Here is a 22,997-nt window from a genome sequence, read left to right as displayed (position 1 = left end):
TCTTTTTTATTTCAAAACATTCCAATATACATCAATAAATCATTTTTTAAGCAATTCAATTCAACAAGAACCTCATTTATTTGGAACTCAAAACATCCAAGTATCCAAAGAGCGACCCTACAAAGACCAAAGGCAGAAGGTGGCATGGCTCTACCTAACTTTCAGTTTTATTACTGGGCAGCAAACATACAAGCTATAAAATCCTGGACACAAATAGATAAACATACACAGACCTGGGGCCTCATGTATGAACAGTGCGTACGAACAGAAATGTTGCGTATGAACTTTTCCACGTTCAAATCGCAATGTATAAAACCTACACTTGGCGTAAAGCCATGCACTTTTCCACGGTACTTCATACCTTGTCCTACGCAACTTCTCTGGTCGGTTTTGCAGAACGGTGACACCCAGCGTCAAAGCAGTGCTACTGTTCCTGTGTGGCTACTCTTTATTTTCCTGACATGGCTTTATAAATACACTGAAACTAACCACATATTGTTTATTAGTGTAATGCATCTGATTGTAATTAACATGTAACAATATAATGGTCCAGGGAATAGCCATAGTATTCCAAATACCATAACTGCTTTAGCGTTGTTACTGTCACTGCACCTTCTTATTCTTTAGGAGTTGCCACAGTGGATCATCTTTTTCCATATTACTCTCACTGCACCACTCGGAGTATTTATATCACTGTATCTGAGTGGGGAATCACAGCAGCAGCTGATCAGAAAGAGAATTATTGGTATACACTATTAAGCAAACGCTGTCTCAGCCACGGCAAAATGCTTCAAAGCCTTTCCTGTACGAACCTCGCGGTTCAGAAACGGTTTCATCCCAAGAACTTGAAACGCACTCGGTCAATTGCTCCTTGTAGAACTCTTTGTACTTAAGTGCAATCACCCCACTGTAAACTTGCACTACAGTTATAATATTACACAACCTGAGCCACTTTATAAAGCGCATATTTACATATGATGACGATATCATTTTTAAGATGAAATGCAGCAAAATATGTTTATTATATTATACAGATAAAACTTTAGCTTCATTTAAATAATCTATATTCTTCACTGGGACTGGCGTGAAGGATAGAATAATTAAACATGTACTATGAAGATATTTCAATGTTCCTTAAACGTTTTGAAGAATCGACGCTTTAAGCTTACAGATGGCTTAACGTCTATTACAGAGCTGATTATGTTGTGATCGGTTACTTGAGAGAAAGAATAGCAATGACTGCAGGGACGACCACACCAATATACAGTGGTGTGAAAAACTATTTGCCCCCTTCCTGATTTCTTATTCTTTTGCATGTTTGTCACACAAAATGTTTCTGATCATCAAACACATTTAACCATTAGTCAAATATAACACAAGTAAACACAAAATGCAGTTTTAAATGATGGTTTTATTATTTAGGAGAAAAAAATCCAAACCTACATGGCCCTGTGTGAAAAAGTAATTGCCCCCTGAACCTAATAACTGGTTGGGCCACCCTTAGCAGCAATAACTGCAACGCAATGAGTCTTTTACAGTGCTCTGCAAATCTTTGCAGAATTGTTGTAATTCAGCTTTATTTGAGGGTTTTCTAGCATGAACCGCCTTTTTAAGGTCATGCCATAGCAATTGGATTCAGGTCAGGACTTTGACTAGGCCACTCCAAAGTCTTCATTTTGTTTTTCTTCAGCCATTCAGAGGTGGATTTGCTGGTGTATTTTGGGTCATTGTCCTGTTGCAGCACCCAAGATCGCTTCAGCTTGAGTTGACGAACAGATGGCCGGACATTCTCCTTCAGGATTTTTTGGTAGACAGTAGAATTCATGGTTCCATCTATCACAGCAAGCCTTCCAGGTCCTGAAGCAGCAAAACAACCCCAGACCATCACTCTACCACCACCATATTTTACTGTTGGTATGATGTTCTTTTTCTGAAATGCTGTGTTCCTTTTACGCCAGATGTAGCGGGACATTTGCCTTCCAAAAGTTCAACTTTTGTCTCATCAGTCCACAAGGTATTTTCCCAAAAGTCTTGGCAATCATTGAGATGTTTCTTAGCAAAATTGAGACGAGCCCTAATGTTCTTTTTGCTTAACAGTGGTTTGCGTCTTGGAAATCTGCCATGCAGGCCGTTTTGCCCAGTCTCTTTCTTATGGTGGAGTCGTGAACACTGACCTTAATTGAGTCAAGTGAGGCCTGCAGTTCTTTAGATGTTGTCCTGGGGTCTTTTGTGACCTCTCGGAGGAGTCGTCTCTGCACTCTTGGGGTAATTTTGGTTGGTCGGCCGGCCACTCCCTGGAAGGTTCAACACTGTTCCATGTTTTTGCCATTTGTGGATAATGGCTCTCACTGTGGTTCGCTGGAGTCCCAAAGCTTTAGAAATGGCTTTATAACCTTTACCAGACTGATAGATATCAATTACTTCTGTTCTCACTTGTTCCTTTCTTTGAATCTTGGCATGATGTCTAGCTTTTGAGGTGCTTTTGGTCTACTTCTCTGTGTCAGGCAGCTCCTATTTAAGTGATTTCTTGATTGAAACAGGTGTGGCAGTAATCGGGCCTGGGGGTGGCTACGGAAATTGAACTCAGGTGTGATACACCACAGTTAGGTTATTTTTTAACAAGGGGGCAATTACTTTTTCACACAGGGCCATGTAGGCTTGGATTTTTTTTCTTCCTAAATAATAAAAACCATCATTTAAAAACTGCATTTTGTGTTTCCTTGTGTTATATTTGACTAATGGTTAAATGTGTTTGATGATCAGAAACATTTTGTGTGACAAACATGCAAAAGAATAAGAAATCAGGAAGGGGGCAAATAGTTTTTCACACCACTGTATATTGAATATAAAACAGAAAGAGAAAATAACGACACACTAAAAACGCAGTGGCAAATTTACTTTCATCAGAGAACATAACTTTGGACCACTCGGCAGCAGTCCAGTCCTTTTTGTCTTTAGCCCAGGCAAGACGCTTCTGACGCTGTCTCTTGTTCAAAAGTGGCTTGACACAAGGAATGCGACAGCTGAAACCCATGTTTTGCATACGTCTGTGTGTGGTGGTTATTGAAGCACTGACTGCAGTCCACTCTTTGTGAATCTCCCCCACAATTTTGAATGAGTTTTGTTTCACAATCCTCTCCAGGGTGCGGTTAACCCTATTGCTTGTACACTTTTTTCTACCACATCTTGTCCTTCCCTTTGCCTCTCTATTAATGTGCTTGGACACTGAGCTCTGTGAACAGCCAGCCTCTTTAGCAATGACCTTTTGTGTCTTGCCCTCCTTGTGCAAGGTGTCAATGGTCGTCTTTTGGACAACTGTCAAGTCAGCAGTCTTCCCCATGATTGTGTAGCCTACAGAACTAGACTGAGAGACCATTTAATGGCTTTTGCAGGTGTTTTGAGTTAATTAGCTGATTAGAGTGTGGCACCAGGTGTCTTCAATATTGAACCTTTTCACAATATTCAAATTTTCCGAGATACTGAATTCGGGTCTTTCATTAGTTGTTAGTTATAATCATCAAAATTGAAAGAAATAAACATTTGAAATGCATCAGTCTGTGTGTAATGAATGAATCTAATATACAAGTTTCACTTGGAATTGCTGAAATAAATCAACTTTGTCATGATATATTTTATGACCAGTAGCTGTAGAGCACATAGAAGATCAAATACAAAACAAAGTATTTATCGTGCTACTTTAATTACGATATGATTTGAGAAACTGGTTAATTAAACGATTTTAAGATGAAGTTTATGAGGTTCTACTTTAATGACAAAATAAACTACATGATTAAAGTGAAAATTTCGAGATTGTAGTTGACATTTCGTGCTTTTTCCCCACTGTGTGCCTTTTTTTTCCTCTGTACCCTAATAAGCTTTCATATGACACTCAGACAGTGGGCTACAACTCGCCATTTCACGACGACTTTGATATCTGACAACTTCATTTTTATTTCCGGCACTGTGCGACTTTGTGAACGTGATTGTGACGATGTGGGTTCTGGCTCCACACTCACATTGCTATACAGGAGCACTTGAACCCAACACCGTCGATAATGAAACCGAGTGAGCTTGTCAGTGAAGGCAATAATTGAGCATCTGAGCAAGTGGATGGTTAAAAGTGAAACAGTGCTTTTATTAAAAACAGTCCATCAAAACAAAAGTGTCCACAAATAAATAGTGCAGTGCTTTCAAGTTCAAATAAATTAATAAATCCTTTAAGAAAATGTGGAGGTTAAACACAATAACAATAAAAACTAACAATTCTTTTTTAAGCGAGGTTAATGCATTTCTCAGGAAGCAGTCTTAAAACAACAACGAGCTCAGTGCTACTTTTAACATGCGACTCCCCTGCATCTCCCTGTCCAGGCTTCGCAACAGGGGAGCCACTCTCACTATGCGGCTGCCCTTTCTCACTCAATCACGAGACATGAGACCTCCCGATCCCTGGCTCCGGTATGGCACTCATCCCAGTCTCTGAGACTTGATTTCCCCCAATGGCCAGGACGGACACATTGGGGACTCCAACCATCAAGCCTCCCGACTTCCACTGCCTTTCCACGGCCTCTCTGCGGCCAGTCGCCTTCCCTTGGTCACTCCCGCTACATAATCGCTCTGCGGGAGCGACATCCAACTCACGCCTGGGTGTAGGCCCAATACCCCAGGCTCTCGCAGCTGCCCATGAGCACGCATTCACTCGCTCGTCCGCTCGCTCTTCGCGGTTCGCTCTCTTTCTCTCACCGACCTGCTTCCTCTCCTGCTCCCGGTAACCTCCGTCCTCTTTCTTTTCGTTCTTTCCAATCTCCTCCTATCCATAACCGACTCGCGCTTCTTTTAAATAACGTGAGGGGCCATCGCAGCTGTAGCATTAGCCACAGGAGCAATCACGGATGTGGGCAGTTCCTCACCTGTGCACTCGGTGAGAAACGCCCACATCGCCGACTGCCCCGCGGCCCGCTACAACAACGCCCCCCTCACGAAGCTGCCTCGGGTGCGGTGATTATTTATTTAAAATGGCCTTTACTCAACGAGCTGTGGACCCATAACACCACAGTGATCCTTCAAGTTTCTCCAATATGGTATGTCACTCGATCAACTTCCTTTTTTTGATTATGCCAGGGTTTAAATAAGCAAAAAGTATGTTTTTCCTTTGCCTCCACTTGGTATTCGCTGAAATTCTTATTTTCCCCCGTTTCTTTCCCATCATTGTCTTTTCACAGAAGGCTGAGCTTAAGGTCGATTTATATTGATTTGCATAATCAAAGAGGCGTGATTCTGGGAGGAGTTGGTGCGGGACAGAAGGCACGCACGAAGACGTGCACGAGTGTTACGTCTCACGCTGACCAGGATTTATGGAGCGGAAGTATGCAGAAGTTGGAATAAGCACAGATTCCTGCATCTGGATTTTTCTGTGCATGAGCACATTTTGGCTTTTGTGCTTATGTCATGTTATAGTGCAAATTCTACGCCCGGCATTATACATGAGGCCCCTAGTCCACATGGTCCGCAATAGAAGTAAAATCCTGGAGTACTTCTTTATATTCCCTGCTTTGTGCCCCAATAAATGAAAGTTATCGGCAATATACTGATAACCCAATTGTGCTGCAGTCACTCAGAATATGGAACCAATATATTTTAAGATGGAACCAAAGCATTTTAAGATGGAGAAGCTTTTATCTGTGGCACCTCAGCAAGAGAACCACCTCTTTCAATCTGCTCAATCTCAATGACTTAGACACCATCTCTGCAATATATAACATTATTTTACAGTCCCTCCCTCTGAAAGATCCAAGAGGACACTGGGAAGAAGATCTCTTAATCAATATATCAGAAAAGGAATGGAAAATAGCAATGCAGAGAATTCACTCGAGCGCAAAGCATAACATTTTCAACTCAAAATTATATATCGAGCACATCTGTCTCACCTAAAACTCTCCAAAATGTTTCCAGGGCAGGATCCAACCTGCAAATGCTGCAATCAAGTCCCAGCCTCACTGGGTCACATGTTTTGGTCCTGCACCAAATTAACATCATACTAGACCAAAATTTTTAATGACCTTTCAGATAGCCTTGGTGTCACAATCCCTCCTAACCCATTAACAGCTGTGTTTGGTGTTCTTCCAGATGGGCTTAAAGTGGAGAAGGACAAACAAACTGTGATTGCATTCACTACACTTTTGGCAGTAGACTTATTTTGCTAAACTGGAAGAATCCTAAATCTCCTCTTTTAAGTCAGTGGGGAACCGATATTTTATACTATCTGAAAGTGGAAAAAATCAAATACTCAGAGGATCTGTACAGATATTTTTCAAAACATGGCAGGATCTAATCAATAATATTTTAGAATAAGCTTTTAAAGCACCGAGGAAGCAATTATTTCCGCATTTCTTTTTCTTCTCCATTCATCTCTATTGCTTATCAAACTATGTTTATAAGCCTTACGTTTTACCCCATTGGCCATGCTGTCTCTCTCAGGGGGTGGTGGTCGACTTGTTCTCAATCGTACTTTTTGTAAAAATTGATTGATTTGTATGGAATGATTACAATAAAATTAACAAAATAAAAAAAATACACCAAATTTAGAATCTGTTTTTAGTCTGGAGAGAAGCATTTATTTTAAAATGTTCTTATAGTGTATAGTCAATAAAAATAATATACACTAGACTGTGTACCACTGATGTACAGTAACAAGTCACTATATTTCTTTTGGTTATTGAAAATGTTATACTGTATTTAAAATTCTGATTGGTGTTTCCCAAATCAATATTTTCTTCCATGTTTTCACCCCACTCATTAACCCTATATATTTAAAATGTAAACTACTAAAAGACATAAACATGAAATAGCATGGTTGTGAGTAAAGTTGTGTAAGGTATTCAGTGTTTTTTTAATTTGCTGTATTGTTTTCTAACAGCCTTGCTTGTTAAAACAGTAGCATCACCTAGTTTGAAACAGTAGTCTGTCATCACAGAAGGCACTTACTGACATTACTACACTCATTCAAAGTCTGTAGTATAACTCACAGGTGCATTTGTAAAATATGGAGAGGAAAAAAAAAACATTTGTTTCTGACATGTGGAAACCATGCTGATACTACAAAGACAGAGTAAGGGACTATCTGGCCTTAATGTAAAAGAAAGAAAGCATAATACAAACATTGTGAATATTATTTTATATCAAAAGTCACAGTTGTACTTTTGTTATTCTTGACTTGTTTAAAGAACTTTATTTTTGATTTATTAGTGGTTAGTAACAGACATGGTACAAATGCCATATTAAACACATCTTCCTTGCCGTCTGCTGGCTTGAAGTTTCTTTGGACAGCTGCAATTTTCTAGAATGGAAAAAGCAGATTTACAAATAGGTTGTTTTTGTGTGTGAAGTGTTTACTGAAAAGGATATATAAATAAAGCAGTAAACCTGGTAAAGTCAAGCATGTACTACTGAGTAGTAGGTAATACTGATGGTTTCCTCATTGTGATTATATAAAATTACTTCTATTTATTATGTATTTTATTTATGATGTTATATTTTATTTTTATTTATGTTATTTGTTTGTTTTCTTTTATTCTATTATTGTAAATCACTTTGGCCACAGCATTCCTATGTTGTTTTAAATGTACTATATAAATACATTGACATTGACATTTTGGTTGGTATGGCATATCACATTTCAAAAGCCTGTATCATTTGTCAAAAGACCTTGTTTTCAACAAAAGTGCAGGGTCTCATATCTTTACAGCTGAAAACTGCTATAGATTGTTATTTTTTGGACATGAGGCGAATTAACTAGAAATTTGGAGCTGCCTGCCGTCTGCAATATAGATTATTTAGGCTCTGTTTGTTTGGCTGTCCACTGATACTAAGGTTTATGGGTGACGTCAGGATAAATGATTTCTCAAATTTATGTTACAACAATGCTTAACTTCTGAGCTGAACAGGTTGCATATGGCTTTGCTTTTATCCAGTTGTTCTTTACTGATGCACCATTTCAAGTCCACGCATCTGTTTTAAGTGTCTAAGCTGCCGATTTCAGTGGAGGAGGGGACACCATTTTATACAGTCCTACCTGCAGCTGGACTCCTCTCATTCTATGTAAGGTAGTGCATTTTCCATAGAAAGCCTTAACCGGTGTATTATCAACATCTTTTAGATCGGATGCCAAAAACAGATATGCAAAAATGTACTTATAGTAATTGAACAGGACAGAGATTCACAAGATCGATCTTGAGACTTTAGGAGTTTATTTTGAATTGTTTAAACGAAAAATAATGATTAATGAGAAAATTTATATTTTTACCAAGGTCTACCTTCCACATTCTCCCTGTGATTCAATGTTTATTTTCTACCCCATTACAAAGATGTGCATCTCAGGTTAGTTAACAACTGTAAATTTGCTTTGTACAACTATACCCTCTGAGGGACTGAAGCCTCCACAGAAGTTAGTTACTGCCTAGTTGATCAAGCAGGTTCGATGATAGATTAATTGGTGACTATTAGGCTTATGCTTCACTTATTTTGATAAATTTATCAGATTTCAATTGTCTTTCTATTAATTTATAATTTCAATTACTCTGTGATCTCTTTTTCTCTTTGTCTTATTTTTTGCATATAGTGATTCCTGACAGTTCTTTTATTACCAATTATGTAATTAATCATGGTAGCAGTCAACTAATTTTATTTTTCTCTTTTTTTAATTTCAGTTACTTGGAGCAGCATTTCTAGCAATTGGTTTATGGGCATGGGCGGAAAAGGTAAAATGACTCCACACATAAGTGATTCAGTGGTTTTGCAATAGTCTTTGTTTATATGTATGCTAGACACTATTCAGTAGAAATTAAGGTTATTGTTTTTATTTCTTTTTATTCTTGATAATCAAGTGTAGAGTGAGAGTAAAAATAGTAGTGGATTGTAATTAATGCTTTGAATTATTTTTTAATGGTAAGTATTCATGAAAATAATATTAACAATAATTATTAATCTGCCTTTTAAGACTGTTAAGGAGACATAATGCTTAGTTTACCTGCCATGACAGGGAATAATGGAGATGTTTTACTTGGAAAAAATAAAATATAATGTTAGATTTGAAGAAAGCTTTATTATAGCTAATTCCCCTTGTATTTCTCTAGCTTCCAACTCTTGAGTGACCTTAAGTGATCAGTTTGTTTTTATAGCCAAGTTTCCATCCAGATTTTTTGCGACGTTTTGTTATCAACAAACAGAATATACAGAAAAAAAATGTGCGAAATTTGCTGTCTCCAGCCTGTTTCCATCCAACTGGCTTTTTATCGATAAAATGGTGTGGTGATGACGTCATCTCCTCCAAAACGATCTGTCGCATAAGTTTTGTTGTATCGCGAAAAAAAATCTGCCCTTGAGCCGTTTCCATACATAATTTTGTGTATGTCACAAATTATCTACCTTTTGTTTTACACGTTACACCCCCTCCACTAAACAAAGAAACAAAAAAATGGAGAGATTATTCAGACAGTTTTTTGAAATTTGCCAGCTTACTGTTATTTCAGTTTCACAAATAATTGTAATTGTACATAATATCCGAAGACGACAGCAAAATGAAGCAGTTGCTTGTCTGATAGCCCTAGAGCTCGAAGAAAGTACCCCAGTGCGACGGGTATGGGAGAGACGACGGAATAAGACCTTCTGGGAGGAGGTGGTGGGGAGACACTTCACAGAAAATCTCTGGCTGCAACATTTTAGAATGACACGGACGATGTTTGAGATGTTGTGTGGATTCATCAGTCCTGATGTTGCACCCATCACAGGTTGTCACCGACCACTGGTTCCAACCCCAAAGCGGATTGCCATTGCCCTTTACAAGCTGGCAACCTGCGCCGAGTATAGAGTAGTTGGAGAAACTTTCGGGGTTAGTAAAACTACCTTCCATCGATGTGTATATGCTGTGTGCAAAATTAATGCGGCGTTATATCAGACTTCCGACTGTAGCGGAGGCCAATGAAATTGCATACCGCAATTCCTTGGTGCATCTTGTGCCACAGATTTACAGTGCGCTGGATGGCACGCATGTGCCCCGACGGAAGGCTACCGCGATTACATTAATCGCAAAGGGTGGCCATCTATTGTTCTCCAGGCCCTTGTTGATGACAGGTGCATGATACAAGACATTTGCGTTGGCACTCCTGGAAGTGCCCATGATGCAGCTGTGTTTGCAGCATTGGATCTGTACAGGTGAGCCTACCTTTCAGCATCCCTTCTCAGTGCGATAACAACTGAATTAGTACTGTAACCTGCTTCCCTTAAGGTTTTTAATTAAAACTGAAATTTGAATTAATACAAAATAACGACGTTTAATCAAAAAAAACTAAAGTTAATATTAATGAGAGAATTTCTCATATATGCTAAAACATCTGCCATTTAATAATAAGAAAAAAATGTTTAGATAATGAAACACACGGTTTCTTAAATATTTTGACTGGCACAGTAAATTACCTTTGCGTTTTTTGTATTATTTAGACATCCTGAGAGACACCCCCAGGCTACAGTTGATGTGAAGGGAGTTCAGGTACCCCTTTTAGTAGCAGGAGACCCAGCCTATCAGCTACTGCATTGGCTCATCACGAGAAATAACGAGTCTCTTCATCAGACCATGCGAACCGCTCCGCTATTCTCGTTTTGATTGCACGTGATGAAAATGTATCATGTGACACATTTATTTGTGTTAAAGCCCTTGTTTTCTGACAAAAAGTGTTTCCAATGTAGTTTTTGCGACATCTGAAGTATCAATATGGAATTTATGCGCTAAAGTTAAACGGAAAAATATTATGTCGACATGTACAACATTTTATCGATAATTAGCATTTCCATCAGCTAAAATTTGAAGCGCTAAATATTTTTTTCGCAAAAACTCCTTGGATGGAAATCTGGTTTATGATACTGTTTGGATGCTTTTATATATTAATGAGTTGGGTATTGAAAGTGAAATGTATAAAATTCCATTTTTCCTGTCAGCAAAGCCGGCTATTTATGTGTTGGAATAAATTGAATTTAAAGGATTAGTCATAATTTCTCAGAATATTAATTTCAGTATTAATTGAATTACTCAGTTTATTTTCTCTAGGTTAAAAAGTACATACTCTTTGTTTCATGTAAGATTATTTCTTTTGCTGTAACCCAATGTTAATCTATTATTCCAGCATTACTTTGGAAAGATAATTTGCTTCTTTGATGTTAATTATTTCTTAAAATATCAGGTCTGTTCAGTGTGTTACCAAAACTGACAATCTCTGTTTAGCCATGTAGAAGTACTTGACTGCATTTTGTCACTGGTTCTGTTTTACATTTTCTATTAATAGTTCTTAACCATTGTATAGCACAGGTCCATTTTATAGGTGTACTTTATACATTCTGTCTCTATCTAAATGCTGCCTTTTTCAAATAAAATATCACAACTGATTTTATCATTTGAACCCGTTTTACATTTACAGACGTTAGGTAACAGTTTGATACAGTGCTGGGGTTGTGTAGGAGATTTTATATGAAAGTGTTTTCCTCAACATAATGAATCCAAAACTTTTCTAGAGGATAAGATAGAAAAGAAATGTCAACTCTCAAAGTAAGTAAATCATTTTGTGTATAATGGAGAGCTGCCTTAAACCTTATACACCTGACACTCTTTTAATACTGGATTGACTTCATTTGATTCAAGCAGACAGAGCCCCCTGTAGTGTAATGAAAAAAGACAGGAGGAAGACTAGTTATTTATGTGAATGAGGAATGGTGTGAAAAACAACATATTACATTTAAAACTAAAATTTGTAAGTTTCATTATAGTGATAAGTGTTTATGTTCCTCCCAATGCAAATGGGGACTTAGAAACGTAAAAGATTTATTTTGTAACCAATACTTTAATGTCAATTCAGTCCAGTCCTGCAGTTATATTTGGTGATTTCAACTATGTGACTTAGGAAGGAACAATTACAAACTTCTATCAGTATATAGCATGTTATATCGTGGAAACAGCAAGCTGCACCTGCTTTTTTCAAATGTTAAAGATGCCTTTAAGTATAAACTTGTGGTGCCATTGGGAAGTTCTCACACCTGAAAATCTCTGAAGGGCATGCAGAGAGTGCTGAAGAAAAAGCTTACAGGGAAGGCAGCTTACAAACCTAACATAGTAAACAAACTCCCTCAGAATAACTTGAGACGTTTGGAATGGTCTGCCATAATTAATATACTAAGCAATCCAAGTCTCAATTTTTCAAGTGATTACCTCCCCCCCCCCCTGCTGCCCTCTTCCAATAGCCAGTCCACCCAACATCATCTCTACTAATTCAACAACTCCATGTATATTTCTTACTCCTACCACTTCATCTGACATAGTTGTTGTTGAGTCTATCTCTGGCCATCAGTACAAGCTGTCTATAGCTGATGTCCAAATGAGAAAACAATGAAGGAGTATATACTGGAGAAGCCTTGAGTATTTAAGGCCTGTTCCGAACTCTGCTACCTGTTCAATCCAGAAAGTACCACTGCTGTGGAAAACATCTTGTATTTTTCCAGTTCTAAAGAAAGCTGCTGCCTTTTCACCTAATGACTAAGGACCAGTATCCCTTATTTCCCACATCAGGAAGACATTTAAGAGGCTGGTCCTGGACTATACAAGTCCTCTTGTGAAAGAACACATGGACCCACTGTAGTCTGGCTGTTGTACAAAGATTGGAGTGGTAGATGTAATTATTTATCTGCTTCAAAGGCACTTCCTGTCTGGACAAAGCACTCTGAGGATTATGTTTTTGATTTGCCAGTGCCTAAATATCATCACACCATCCCTGTTAAAGGGTATGCTCAGGGATATATCGATGGGGGAGCCAACTATGTCCTTGATAATAAACTGCATGTCTGGCATACCACAGTTTGTAAGACTGAAGGACTTTGTCTCTAAGGCTGAGTTTATACTTTATACAGAACACTTAACATGCACACATCATAGCTGCCACACATTCTCTGTGCTCTTTTGACGTATCCTCTAAGCACCTCATCAGAAATTAATGCGACACTTGTGCAAGTTGCAGTAGCAATAAAAATTTGGGTGATGTGTGTTCAAGTTGTGGAATGCGATGTCAGCATCGTTGTTTACTATGAACATCTTCATAGAGACAGACATGCCTGTCAGAACAGCTGGCATCATGTCACCAGCACTTTGAAAGTGGATGTGGAACCATGAAAGACGAAATGGTAGCAAATTTGAGATAGATCCGTCTGTGCAAAGTGAAAAATGTCTGAGAAAAAAAGTGGGGATTTGGCCTTTACAAAGTCATGTGATGGCAAGCCATGTTGCAGTTCCAACAGGATCAATGTGCATGCTTTAATGTTTTATGAATGGCTCAATGCAGTGAAGCAAATCATGAAACTTAAACGCTGATATTTGAAAGTATATGTGGTGCTTTTCTTTATTCATAGGCAATACAATTATTGCATATTCTCCACTGCAATGACGCGTTACTTTTAAAAGTTCTCACATACTATCTTCTCAGTCGTTGCCATCCTTTTTTTTTTTTTTTTCTTTTGTATCTTCGCAGCAGCATCGGAATGCAAAGAATTTTTTATCTTCAACATATCTCTTTCCTCAACATATAAAACCACTAAACCGGACATTTTTTTTCTCACAGTGATGATGCCTGCCACCTTATGGAATCATCAGGATTTAAATAAAGGATGATTGCAAGTATGCATGCAAGTATAGACTGTACGTCTGCAAGCGTACATGCCGCACAGTGTTAAGTATGCCTCGGCCCTTATATGAATGTGAACGACACTGGAGCAGGGAACAGTCCTGTCACCTTTTCTGTTAATATAACCAAAATTCTCAAATGATTCTGCACTAATGCAGTGTAATAACAAGTTGGATGAGACAAATTAAGAGCTCTGGTGGAAAACTTTCTGCCTGGGTGCTAAGACAATTATCACCAAAATCAAGAAGCTGGTTAGTGACTTTAGATAAACCAAACAGCCTCTATGCCTGGTGACCATTCTAGGAGTGCATGCTACAGATAATAGATGGTTTGAGTTACAGTGGTCCACATTAGTGACTTGTTGGACTGGTCTAGTAATACAGAGGAACTACATAACAAAGCCCAGAGCAAACTTTTTTCTTGGGAGACTGCATTCCTTTTTTGTGGACATTGACATCCTTTATATGTTCTTTAACTCTGTTATAGCTAGTGTGTTGTTCTATGCTGTAGTGTGCTGGGCCAGTAACACTACTTATCACTAGAATCCCTGAAGCTTACAAAAAACTTGTAATCCTGGCCCACCTTAAATCCCTTCGCCCCTCTCCATCTGCATCTTTTCTTTTATAAAAGTGATGATAAACACAAGCAGCGTGCTGTTCCATCCCCCGCCTTGATGGAGCTCAACACGGGCAAAAAGTTCTCTCAGGTCAAGCAAAGGCTCCTTATCTGGGTGTGGTTGCCTGGAGTTGTATAGGGTAAATAAACAGCATACAGTTAGGTCCATAAATATTTGGACAGAGACAACGTTTTTCTAATTTTGGTTCTGTACATTACCACAATGAATTTTAAATGAAACAACTCAGATGCAGTTGAAGTGCAGACTTTTAGCTTTAATTCAGTGGGTTGAACAAAAAGATTGCATGAAAATGTGAGGCAACTAAAGCATTTTTTAACACAATCCCTTCATTTCAGTACAACGAACTTGCACCTCCTTCTCTGAGTTGATGGCATTTATCTCCATTCTTTTCACAAGAGCAGCAATGACCACAGTGGGTGCTGTGGCTGATACCTGCTCAGAACTATTTGTTGCAAGATACAGTGTCCCGTGATCGCTATCAGGCAGGACCATAACAACAGACAGTTTCTTCATAGCGCCTTCGCTGGCTAATATACTGCTGTACTATAACGCAACTCTGCTTTGCATTATAAAGTAAAATGGGACTTCCACCTGCAGCTATAGTCACTTTAGTATGCAAGCAATTTGCCACGCTTGTGTTTAGATCTGAGAAGAAGCCTTTGATTTCAGTCTGTAGAAGCTGCTGCCTGTAAAAGGCGATATTGAAGGACTATAAGCAGACACACATGCTGGTGAATCATGTCTTCTGGGTATCTTTTTGTCACTTGAATTTTTTGTTATTCAGTTTAATTCTTGAATAAAAAAACACACTTGTTTTGTTATACCTTTTGTGAAAGTGTTTATTTTATATTCCAGTAATCACTTGATTGAAATCAAATCTGTCTCTGCCTTTCTCACACACACACACACACACACATTCTTACTTGAAACCATCACTATTTGAAAACGCTATGCTATTTGAACATGAGTTGTCATTCAGACATTTTTTTTTTTTTGTTTGATCTTGCCTGTACTCCATGGCATAGTCTCCTCTTCTAAATAGACTTCTTTCATCACTGTTGGTGCCCTCCAGCATGTAGTTGGATTGAGTGTATGAAATTCAGTGAACTCCTTGCGTTCACTTTCACCACAAAGAGTATGTGCTGCCTCCAAGTTCCTGACTTCCTTTGGGATGTGAGTAATTCTGTATCAGAGTTGAGAATTGAAAAACAAGGCTGTGTGCTAGCTATTCATTAGTGCATTCTTGCAACACCTTTTGCTTTTCCATTTATTTACTTCTGAAAGCACTGGCTGTCTGGCTTAACTCACCAACAAGTAGTGATTTGCTAACTGACCAGTACCTCTCTTTGCCTTTGGGTCCAGAACATTCAGGTACTGACCAGACAACACAAATAAAACATCAAAAGGTTACCTTTAGCACCCTATTCAATTTCTGCATTTTGTTATTGGCCAATATTTAAAATGTGCACACTTCCCTTTCCTAACAAAGAGCAGTGTGTTTTCAATAGCCATTAAGGCTTATTCATGTCACAGTATTTAGTTTAAATGTCCTTAAGGCATCATGTTGTAAAAGATTTCATGTGTATTATAGCACATGTCAATTGTATTCCATCTTGGTGACACCTCACACTAGCACCCAAGAGAAAACACTCAGTCCAAAGACTTCAAGAAAACCAACATTACCCCAGTCAAAACAGGAACAGTCAGGGTATGTATTCAAATGGGAGCTATCACTTCAATACCCACAGACACAGCAAACAAGTAGTGACGATGCCAGGTCAGTGACCAGGTTAGAATGTTCCCCACATAAACCATCAGGCAACAGACATATTATGCTGGGAGGTTATGAACCTGCAGTTGCCTCAGTGGCACCACAAACCCACAGTTGCCTCTATGATGGAAAAGCAACCCTCGACAGACACCTCAGTTGCATTTCGGTGGGCGGCACCTTTGGGGAGGGTCACAAAAGAGCTCAAAAATCACACAATGTGCAGATGTTATTCTTACACATAATATCTGATTATATAGTCTCAGTAGTTTTACCAGACATTATTCATAAGACATGGGCAAAATAATAAACTACTTTTATGATACAATTAAAAATGATTGAACCTTGTTTTTTTATAGATATTATCATAGAAAGACATCTTAATTGTTACTTTAATATTAGTATTCCATCTTGAACATAAGAGCACAGATGAAATGTTGCTAAGCAGAAATTTTACATAAATTTTCTAAGAGAATTTAAGGTTTATGGAATACTGTAAGTTAGTAGGTAATAGTACTGGTAATTTTTAAATCCTAATGATGGTTTTTTGAGACAAATTGATAAGTTGAAAATTAATAAGCTAACTTGCATAAATTGGAATACAGGTTAAAATCTATATGACTATACCAATATTACCTGAATTTTGTATGTGAGCAGAATTAATGAAGAATTAGTGAAAGGGTGAGAATTATACCAATGTTCAAGTATAATCCTTAAAAAAACTTGAAGATTACAGTTTGCAATCTTGGCTAAAACCATTACCACTACATATTAATGGTGCTTTTTTATTTTGATTTGCCTCTCAGATCAGTGCTCAGACATCATGCTCTGGTAGTCTGTATCATTGTCCACAATCGCCCTTAAATGTTGGCAATTTTGCGTTTGGCTTCCATGACAACATCACCTTAGCCATTGTTGCATGTGAAACATCACTAACATGGCCAGTTTTTGTCAATGAAGTTGTAACCTAACATTCCTGGTTTTTAAAGGTTGCCTTAAGTCCCATGTATTTGGAAACATCTTTGAGCACTTTTGTTGATCAAATAGTTATTGAGGCATCAGCATCTAATTAGGATAAGGCATCATGTTCATCCTGTAAGAACTTTTTTTAATGGAAAGTTTCTTTAAAGCCCAAAATCATGATCAGCATTCTTGGGGAATGGGAATAAAATAGTGCAGCTTAGTGAGAACATAAATTGTATTATTATAAAGTGAAAATTTATTTATTATTGAAATGTCACCTCTTTCCCTGTGAACTAATAAGTATTGCAAGTGACTGTATGCTCTAGTCTGTCATGTTATGGCCCTAAAATAGAAATGAACCTCATCTCGTATCGATTGGCTTGGAACCAAAATCTTTGGAATTTCTTTTTTCTGTTTATTTGTTAAAATAAAAATCTGGGTGGTATAATTTCAGTAATTTGTTCATATAATAAACTATTAGTACTTGTGTTTATTGTAAACTGAAAAGATAGATTACAAAAACTATCATAGTCAGTATATTGGGTCCTATATGTGTGTAGAAGGGGAATGGGAGGTGTTAGCTGCATCCTAAAATCAATTTGTAATAAAGTATATCTTCCACTGATACTACGTAGCCATTTCATTCATGTGTCTGGTTATCTCTTCTTTCTTACTGAACTTAGATCTGTCTTCAAAGCCTTCCTTCGCAAATGTTAAATACCAATCCATAGCTATATTTGCAGTCTGCCAGCTCCATTTCTACGCCATCAGATGGTACAAACTTTCAGAGACTGTGCTTTAAGTTGAAGTTTCATTATGAAATAGTTTCTTGTTTATTTCTTGTTCTCGTATATGTTAAACCTCATTTTAATTAGAAATGGCTAGTAATTTCTTTGTAACACATTTAATGTGGTGTTTTTTTTTTTTTTAATCTTCATCCTTTTCTCATATAGGGTGTTCTGTCAAACATCTCCTCAATTACAGACCTTGGTGGTTTCGATCCTGTGTGGCTGTTCATAGTTGTTGGAGGGGTAATGTTTATTTTGGGCTTTGCTGGCTGCATTGGAGCGTTACGAGAAAACACATTCCTGCTTAAATTTGTGAGTTTTTCCTATTGAGTTATTTATGTACAGTATGTAACTATTTCTGTATGTTCTGATAAACCATTTTTGTTCCACACCACAAGCCCAGTTCAGTTGAATATATCACTACAGATTTTATGATTTAGATATTTAGATCTTAGTGTATTTAAAATGAGGTTTGTTGCTATCAGAATAACATATTTCCATTCAGTATGTTTCTTTCTAGGGCCCAACAACTGAGAATACAATTTTGTGGTCCTGGCATAAATGCACTCTATTTCCATTTGTCTCAGTTTATTCTTATAATTGAATTTCCTGTACACATCACTAGGATGTAAACATGAGACCATTCATATTAAGGCCAGGCACTTCTGTACATGTCTAGCACAGTGCTGAGGGTAAAACAGCTAGCATCTCACATTTTCCTTGACCTTTCAATTGGAATGTGAGTTAGACATACTCTTACAAGGTTTTAGATTCTTTTCATTATATGGCCTGTTAGCAACCTGTTTTTATCCATTTTGGTTCAAACACCACCAAGTTCCCTGACAGCAATTTCTTCATCATTTGTGCTAAGATACAAGAACAGACTTTCAGAACATCTAGTACTGAAATGCACTTCACTCATACCCTGCTTTATTTGCTGTATTTATTGGTGAGCAAAAACAGGGAACTGTTTGTGATCATAACTTGACTAATAATTTTTTACTAAGAAGTGTGGTCACTAAAACACATTAACGGGTACATCATACATTTTACAGATGAATAGTATTTTAATTACTTTGAAAAATTCTGTTATACATTGTTGCTCAACAGGTCAGGTATATTATCTAGGTGCACACCAGATTTTTATGTTCAATATTTGTATAGGCCAATGTCAAAATGTAAAAGGGTTGTACTGTAATAATTCTTTCTAAATGTGCAAGTCAAATGTTAAGTAATATTTACAAGAGTCTGTAACGCATACAAAGAATAGGCACATTAGTTATTTTGCAAAATGTGATTTGTGTTTTTAGTTTGTCTTATATATGTGTACAGGTAAACACTTTAACTACATGCATTTTTTATTTAGTACAACTATATGAAAGTATTGAATATAATTTAAATTTAATGAATTTAGTGACCAACTTCATAAAATGGGCAGATTACTGAATACTTGGGCGAATATTCTGGTATAGAACATTCTGGTATTTTCAAACATGTTACTTTAACACATGTTTTCAAGCTGAAGCTACAAGATATTTGTTCTATATTGCTTCAAGAATTTGTTTGTGTCATGTATCACATTTTAAATAATTTACACCTGCCTCTCTTTCCAGTTTTCTGTGTTTTTAGGGCTGATATTTTTCTTGGAACTTACAGCAGGGATCCTGGCTTTTGTATTTAAAGATTGGATCAAGGATCAGTTAAATTTCTTTATCAACAATAATGTCAAAGCATATCGAGATGACATTGACCTGCAAAACCTCATAGATTTCGCTCAAGAATATGTAAGTAGAAATGTATTTTTTCCTTTCTTGTAAACAATCCTATTTACTCCTTTATTCTGGATTTTTTACATTTGTTTACAACATAGCCTGTTTCTTTCTAATTTCAACTTTGCATGCTTTTTTGGTACTATTTTAAAATTTGAAAGTGTCTTCGCTTACATCTACAAGTTTATAAAACCATTAACTTCAGTCTATCTCCACAAGCCTGAAAATTCTCCCATGGTCATACAAAGGACTGTTTATCTTTACAAATGCAAATGAATTGTTGCTCATGTTAGATATTTTATGAATGCAAGTCCATATGGTGGCTTGTTTTATGTTACTGATTCTATAATATAAGGACATAAGACCCTAACCTGACAGCCACAGATTCTTTAATTGGGGCAAAAGGTCATCATAAGATAATTTTATAATTTATTATTAATGTTTACACCACTTTTTGTGTGTTCATTAGTCCAAGCATCTTTGTATACTTGGCGAGTCTAAATAGGCCCAGAATATTGAGAACGGGTGGATTCTCTAAAGGACTCGCTCAGTCCCCTGTAGCACAGTGCTGGAATTTTTCAGTCTATATGTTAGTTTAGTTGACTGATTTGTAAGGCTTTTTGCATGTTCAGCATAGAACAGGTGGAGCAGCTACTTTTGTCCAGGATGCAGCTGATGCAGGAATTTCTTCTCCTGTTGCCACTCTTCCCTGCACAATGCTGTTTACATCAAAGGAGATGAGTAGTCATGGACTTTCTTTCCCTGTGTTTATTGCACAGGTGGTTTAAGGGACCTGCTCAGTGTTACTACTCCGCATTGTCCTTAACCTTAGTTTCTATTACTAGTCTAACCAATCCTTTCTCAAACCACAGTAAATACATGCTTGAATGCCATATGATTTGATTACAAGTGGTGTCTTAAAGCTCTTTATTGACCAGTGTATGCTAGACAATTTACATGAAAACAATTTGCACAACAGCCTATTTCCTTGAGTGAACCAAAATGGGAAAAGCAAATTCTAAAGCATTTCTTGTTGTTTGTGTTTAAGAAATCTATTACAATTGCTGGAGGTAAATTAATCCCACAAAATCAGAAATGAGGATGTGTTAGTTTTTTAACTCTGTATTGATATTGCACTACTAAGTAGCATTCAGTGCAGTCCCACAAATAACAATTCTGGTCAAAATACAATATTCATCCAGAATTGTGCTACACTAATATTTAAAAATACGTAAACATCAGAACCTAGTTATACATTCAATATATTTATGGTAAAAAAGTGGTCTTTTTATAGAGTAAAATGAAATTGCAATGTAAGTTCTTTTACATCCTTGTGTTCAACAAGGATTCGTGTATCAGTACAGAAATAGAGACATCGTCACATTAGAACTATTTATATGCTAAAGGGTTAAAGTGAATGTACTGCTTGGCCATAATAAATAAACTATACGTTTTCTAACCATGTCTTCTCAGATTCATACTGAAATCCATCTGTTTATAGAAGATGACTGGCTAAAGTTAGCCTTCAGACTTGTTCATTTAGGGGTTTATATAACTTTGGAATTTTCTTTCCTGCTTAATTTTTGAATCTGTTATTTATTCATCTTTGAGATCGTATTTAAAATAATCTAAATTTTCAGTCCTTTTTATATCTAGAGCCTTATGTTATGTAAAACATTTAATGAGTTAGTCAAGAACTGTAGTTTAGGAGTTCAAGAGGTGGTCTTGAGGCCATAAATCTACAGAGTTGCTTTGAGTAGATAGCTTATACTGCACATGTTCAGGATGAATAGCCACAGACTATATGAACTGTTTTGTCAACTGTGGGAGTGGGGTTGGGGGAGGTATCTGAAAGTAACCACATAAAATGTAATTTAATGAATTTTAATGTTCCTTTAGCTCTTTTTATTTCTCATTAACAGTGGTCGTGCTGTGGAGCTCATGGGCCTAATGACTGGAATCTGAATATATATTTTAATTGCACAGAAGCAAACCCAAGTCGAGAACGTTGTGGTGTTCCATTCTCATGTTGTGTCAAGGATCCAGCGGTAATTAATTTATTTTCTTTAGGATAGCCAAAAGCATATTGTTTATTGTACTGCATGCAAAACGTGTGATACTTTCACCCCAAATCAATTTCATTGTTGTCTCCTTTGTACTTCTTTGTGTGTTTCTTTCATTAGACTTTAATTTTTATTTTCTGTTTTTAGGAGGATGTTTTAAATACACAGTGTGGTTATGATGTGAGGCTTAAAGTGGTAAGTAACCATCTGAATAGTGCAATGTTTTACTTTCTAGGGGATGGTAGCATTTTTACAGTTTACTTATGGATAGAAAATACGCATTTATTTTCATTTATACAGTTAAGTTTTTCAGATGTAGCTAGTCTTGGTAGATTTCAGTACAAAACAGGGAAAAATCCCAGATGGTACTGCAGAGTGTATACTTGTATTAACTAGACCAGTTTAATGTGTCCAGTCTCTTTGGACTTGAGTACAATGTATCTGTTCTTTGTTGGACTTCATATGGACTTTAAAGGAGCAAAGGTGGCACTGTAGTCTAGAATTAACCATTGCTCATTGTGTCCCATTACCAGCCATCTGCAGAATAGTTTACTAAAGATTTTAACAAATTCAGTCAACTACACATTAGGCTTCAGGCCTTGTTTTGACTTCTGTTTCACAAAGGCTAGTTACCAAAATGATTAATCAGCAATGGTTATACCCTATTACCCTGCAATGCATCAGAGCAGAATCATTTTTAACCTAAATTTCTCAGCTAAACTATTTTGCATAAAGCAGTATAAAGTTACTGATTTGTTTTGAATGTTGCTATACAAGACTGTATCCATACTTAAATATTTTACTGAGTGAAAAATAACCCAATAATTTATTTGTGTATATATGTGTATAGCTGTATAGTATATATGTAGTAATTTATATTCAGTGGGATCTATACAGATCTTAGTAAAACACAGATGTGTGGTGCATGTAAACATGATATCAGTCACTGGAAAATTATTCATTTCTTGTTCAATCAGTTCCCTGAAGCCTTAACAGTGTATATTCAGTAGAGGAATCAGTTCTGGATCATTGTTTGAATGTGTGTTGGGTGAAGGGAGTGGTTTGGAACATGGGCATCCATTACATGGCGCACACTTACCCATACTTACTCACTCCGTCACTTAATCTTAGGGTACACATTATTGATATGTGGAAGGAAACAGGAATAAATTGGGAAACACATGCATAAACTAAAATAGCTTACAAAAATCCACACAGGCAGTGCCTTGAACCCAGATCTCTGGTGCATTTGATACTAAGATGCTATCCACAGTACTACTGTGTTTCCTATAATCAGTTC

At 37.1% G+C, this 22,997-nt stretch overlaps 1 protein-coding gene across 1 annotated transcript in view; it reads left to right on the top strand.

Annotated features, from left to right (window-relative positions):
- tspan17 (tetraspanin 17) overlaps positions 1-22,997 on the top strand; it is a 103,806-nt gene that overhangs the window by 44,498 nt on the left and 36,311 nt on the right. Inside the window, exons 2-6 of the mRNA XM_039774847.1 lie at positions 8,703-8,753; positions 18,031-18,177; positions 19,479-19,649; positions 21,557-21,682; positions 21,845-21,892. Of these exons, the coding sequence (XP_039630781.1) occupies positions 8,703-8,753; positions 18,031-18,177; positions 19,479-19,649; positions 21,557-21,682; positions 21,845-21,892 (543 nt within the window). The remainder of the gene's footprint in view (positions 1-8,702; positions 8,754-18,030; positions 18,178-19,478; positions 19,650-21,556; positions 21,683-21,844; positions 21,893-22,997) is intronic.

The sequence above is a fragment of the Polypterus senegalus genome, chromosome 13 (genome assembly GCF_016835505.1).
Source record: "Polypterus senegalus isolate Bchr_013 chromosome 13, ASM1683550v1, whole genome shotgun sequence".
Lineage (NCBI taxonomy): Eukaryota > Metazoa > Chordata > Cladistia > Polypteriformes > Polypteridae > Polypterus > Polypterus senegalus.
This window is presented reverse-complemented; position numbering and strand designations above follow the sequence as displayed.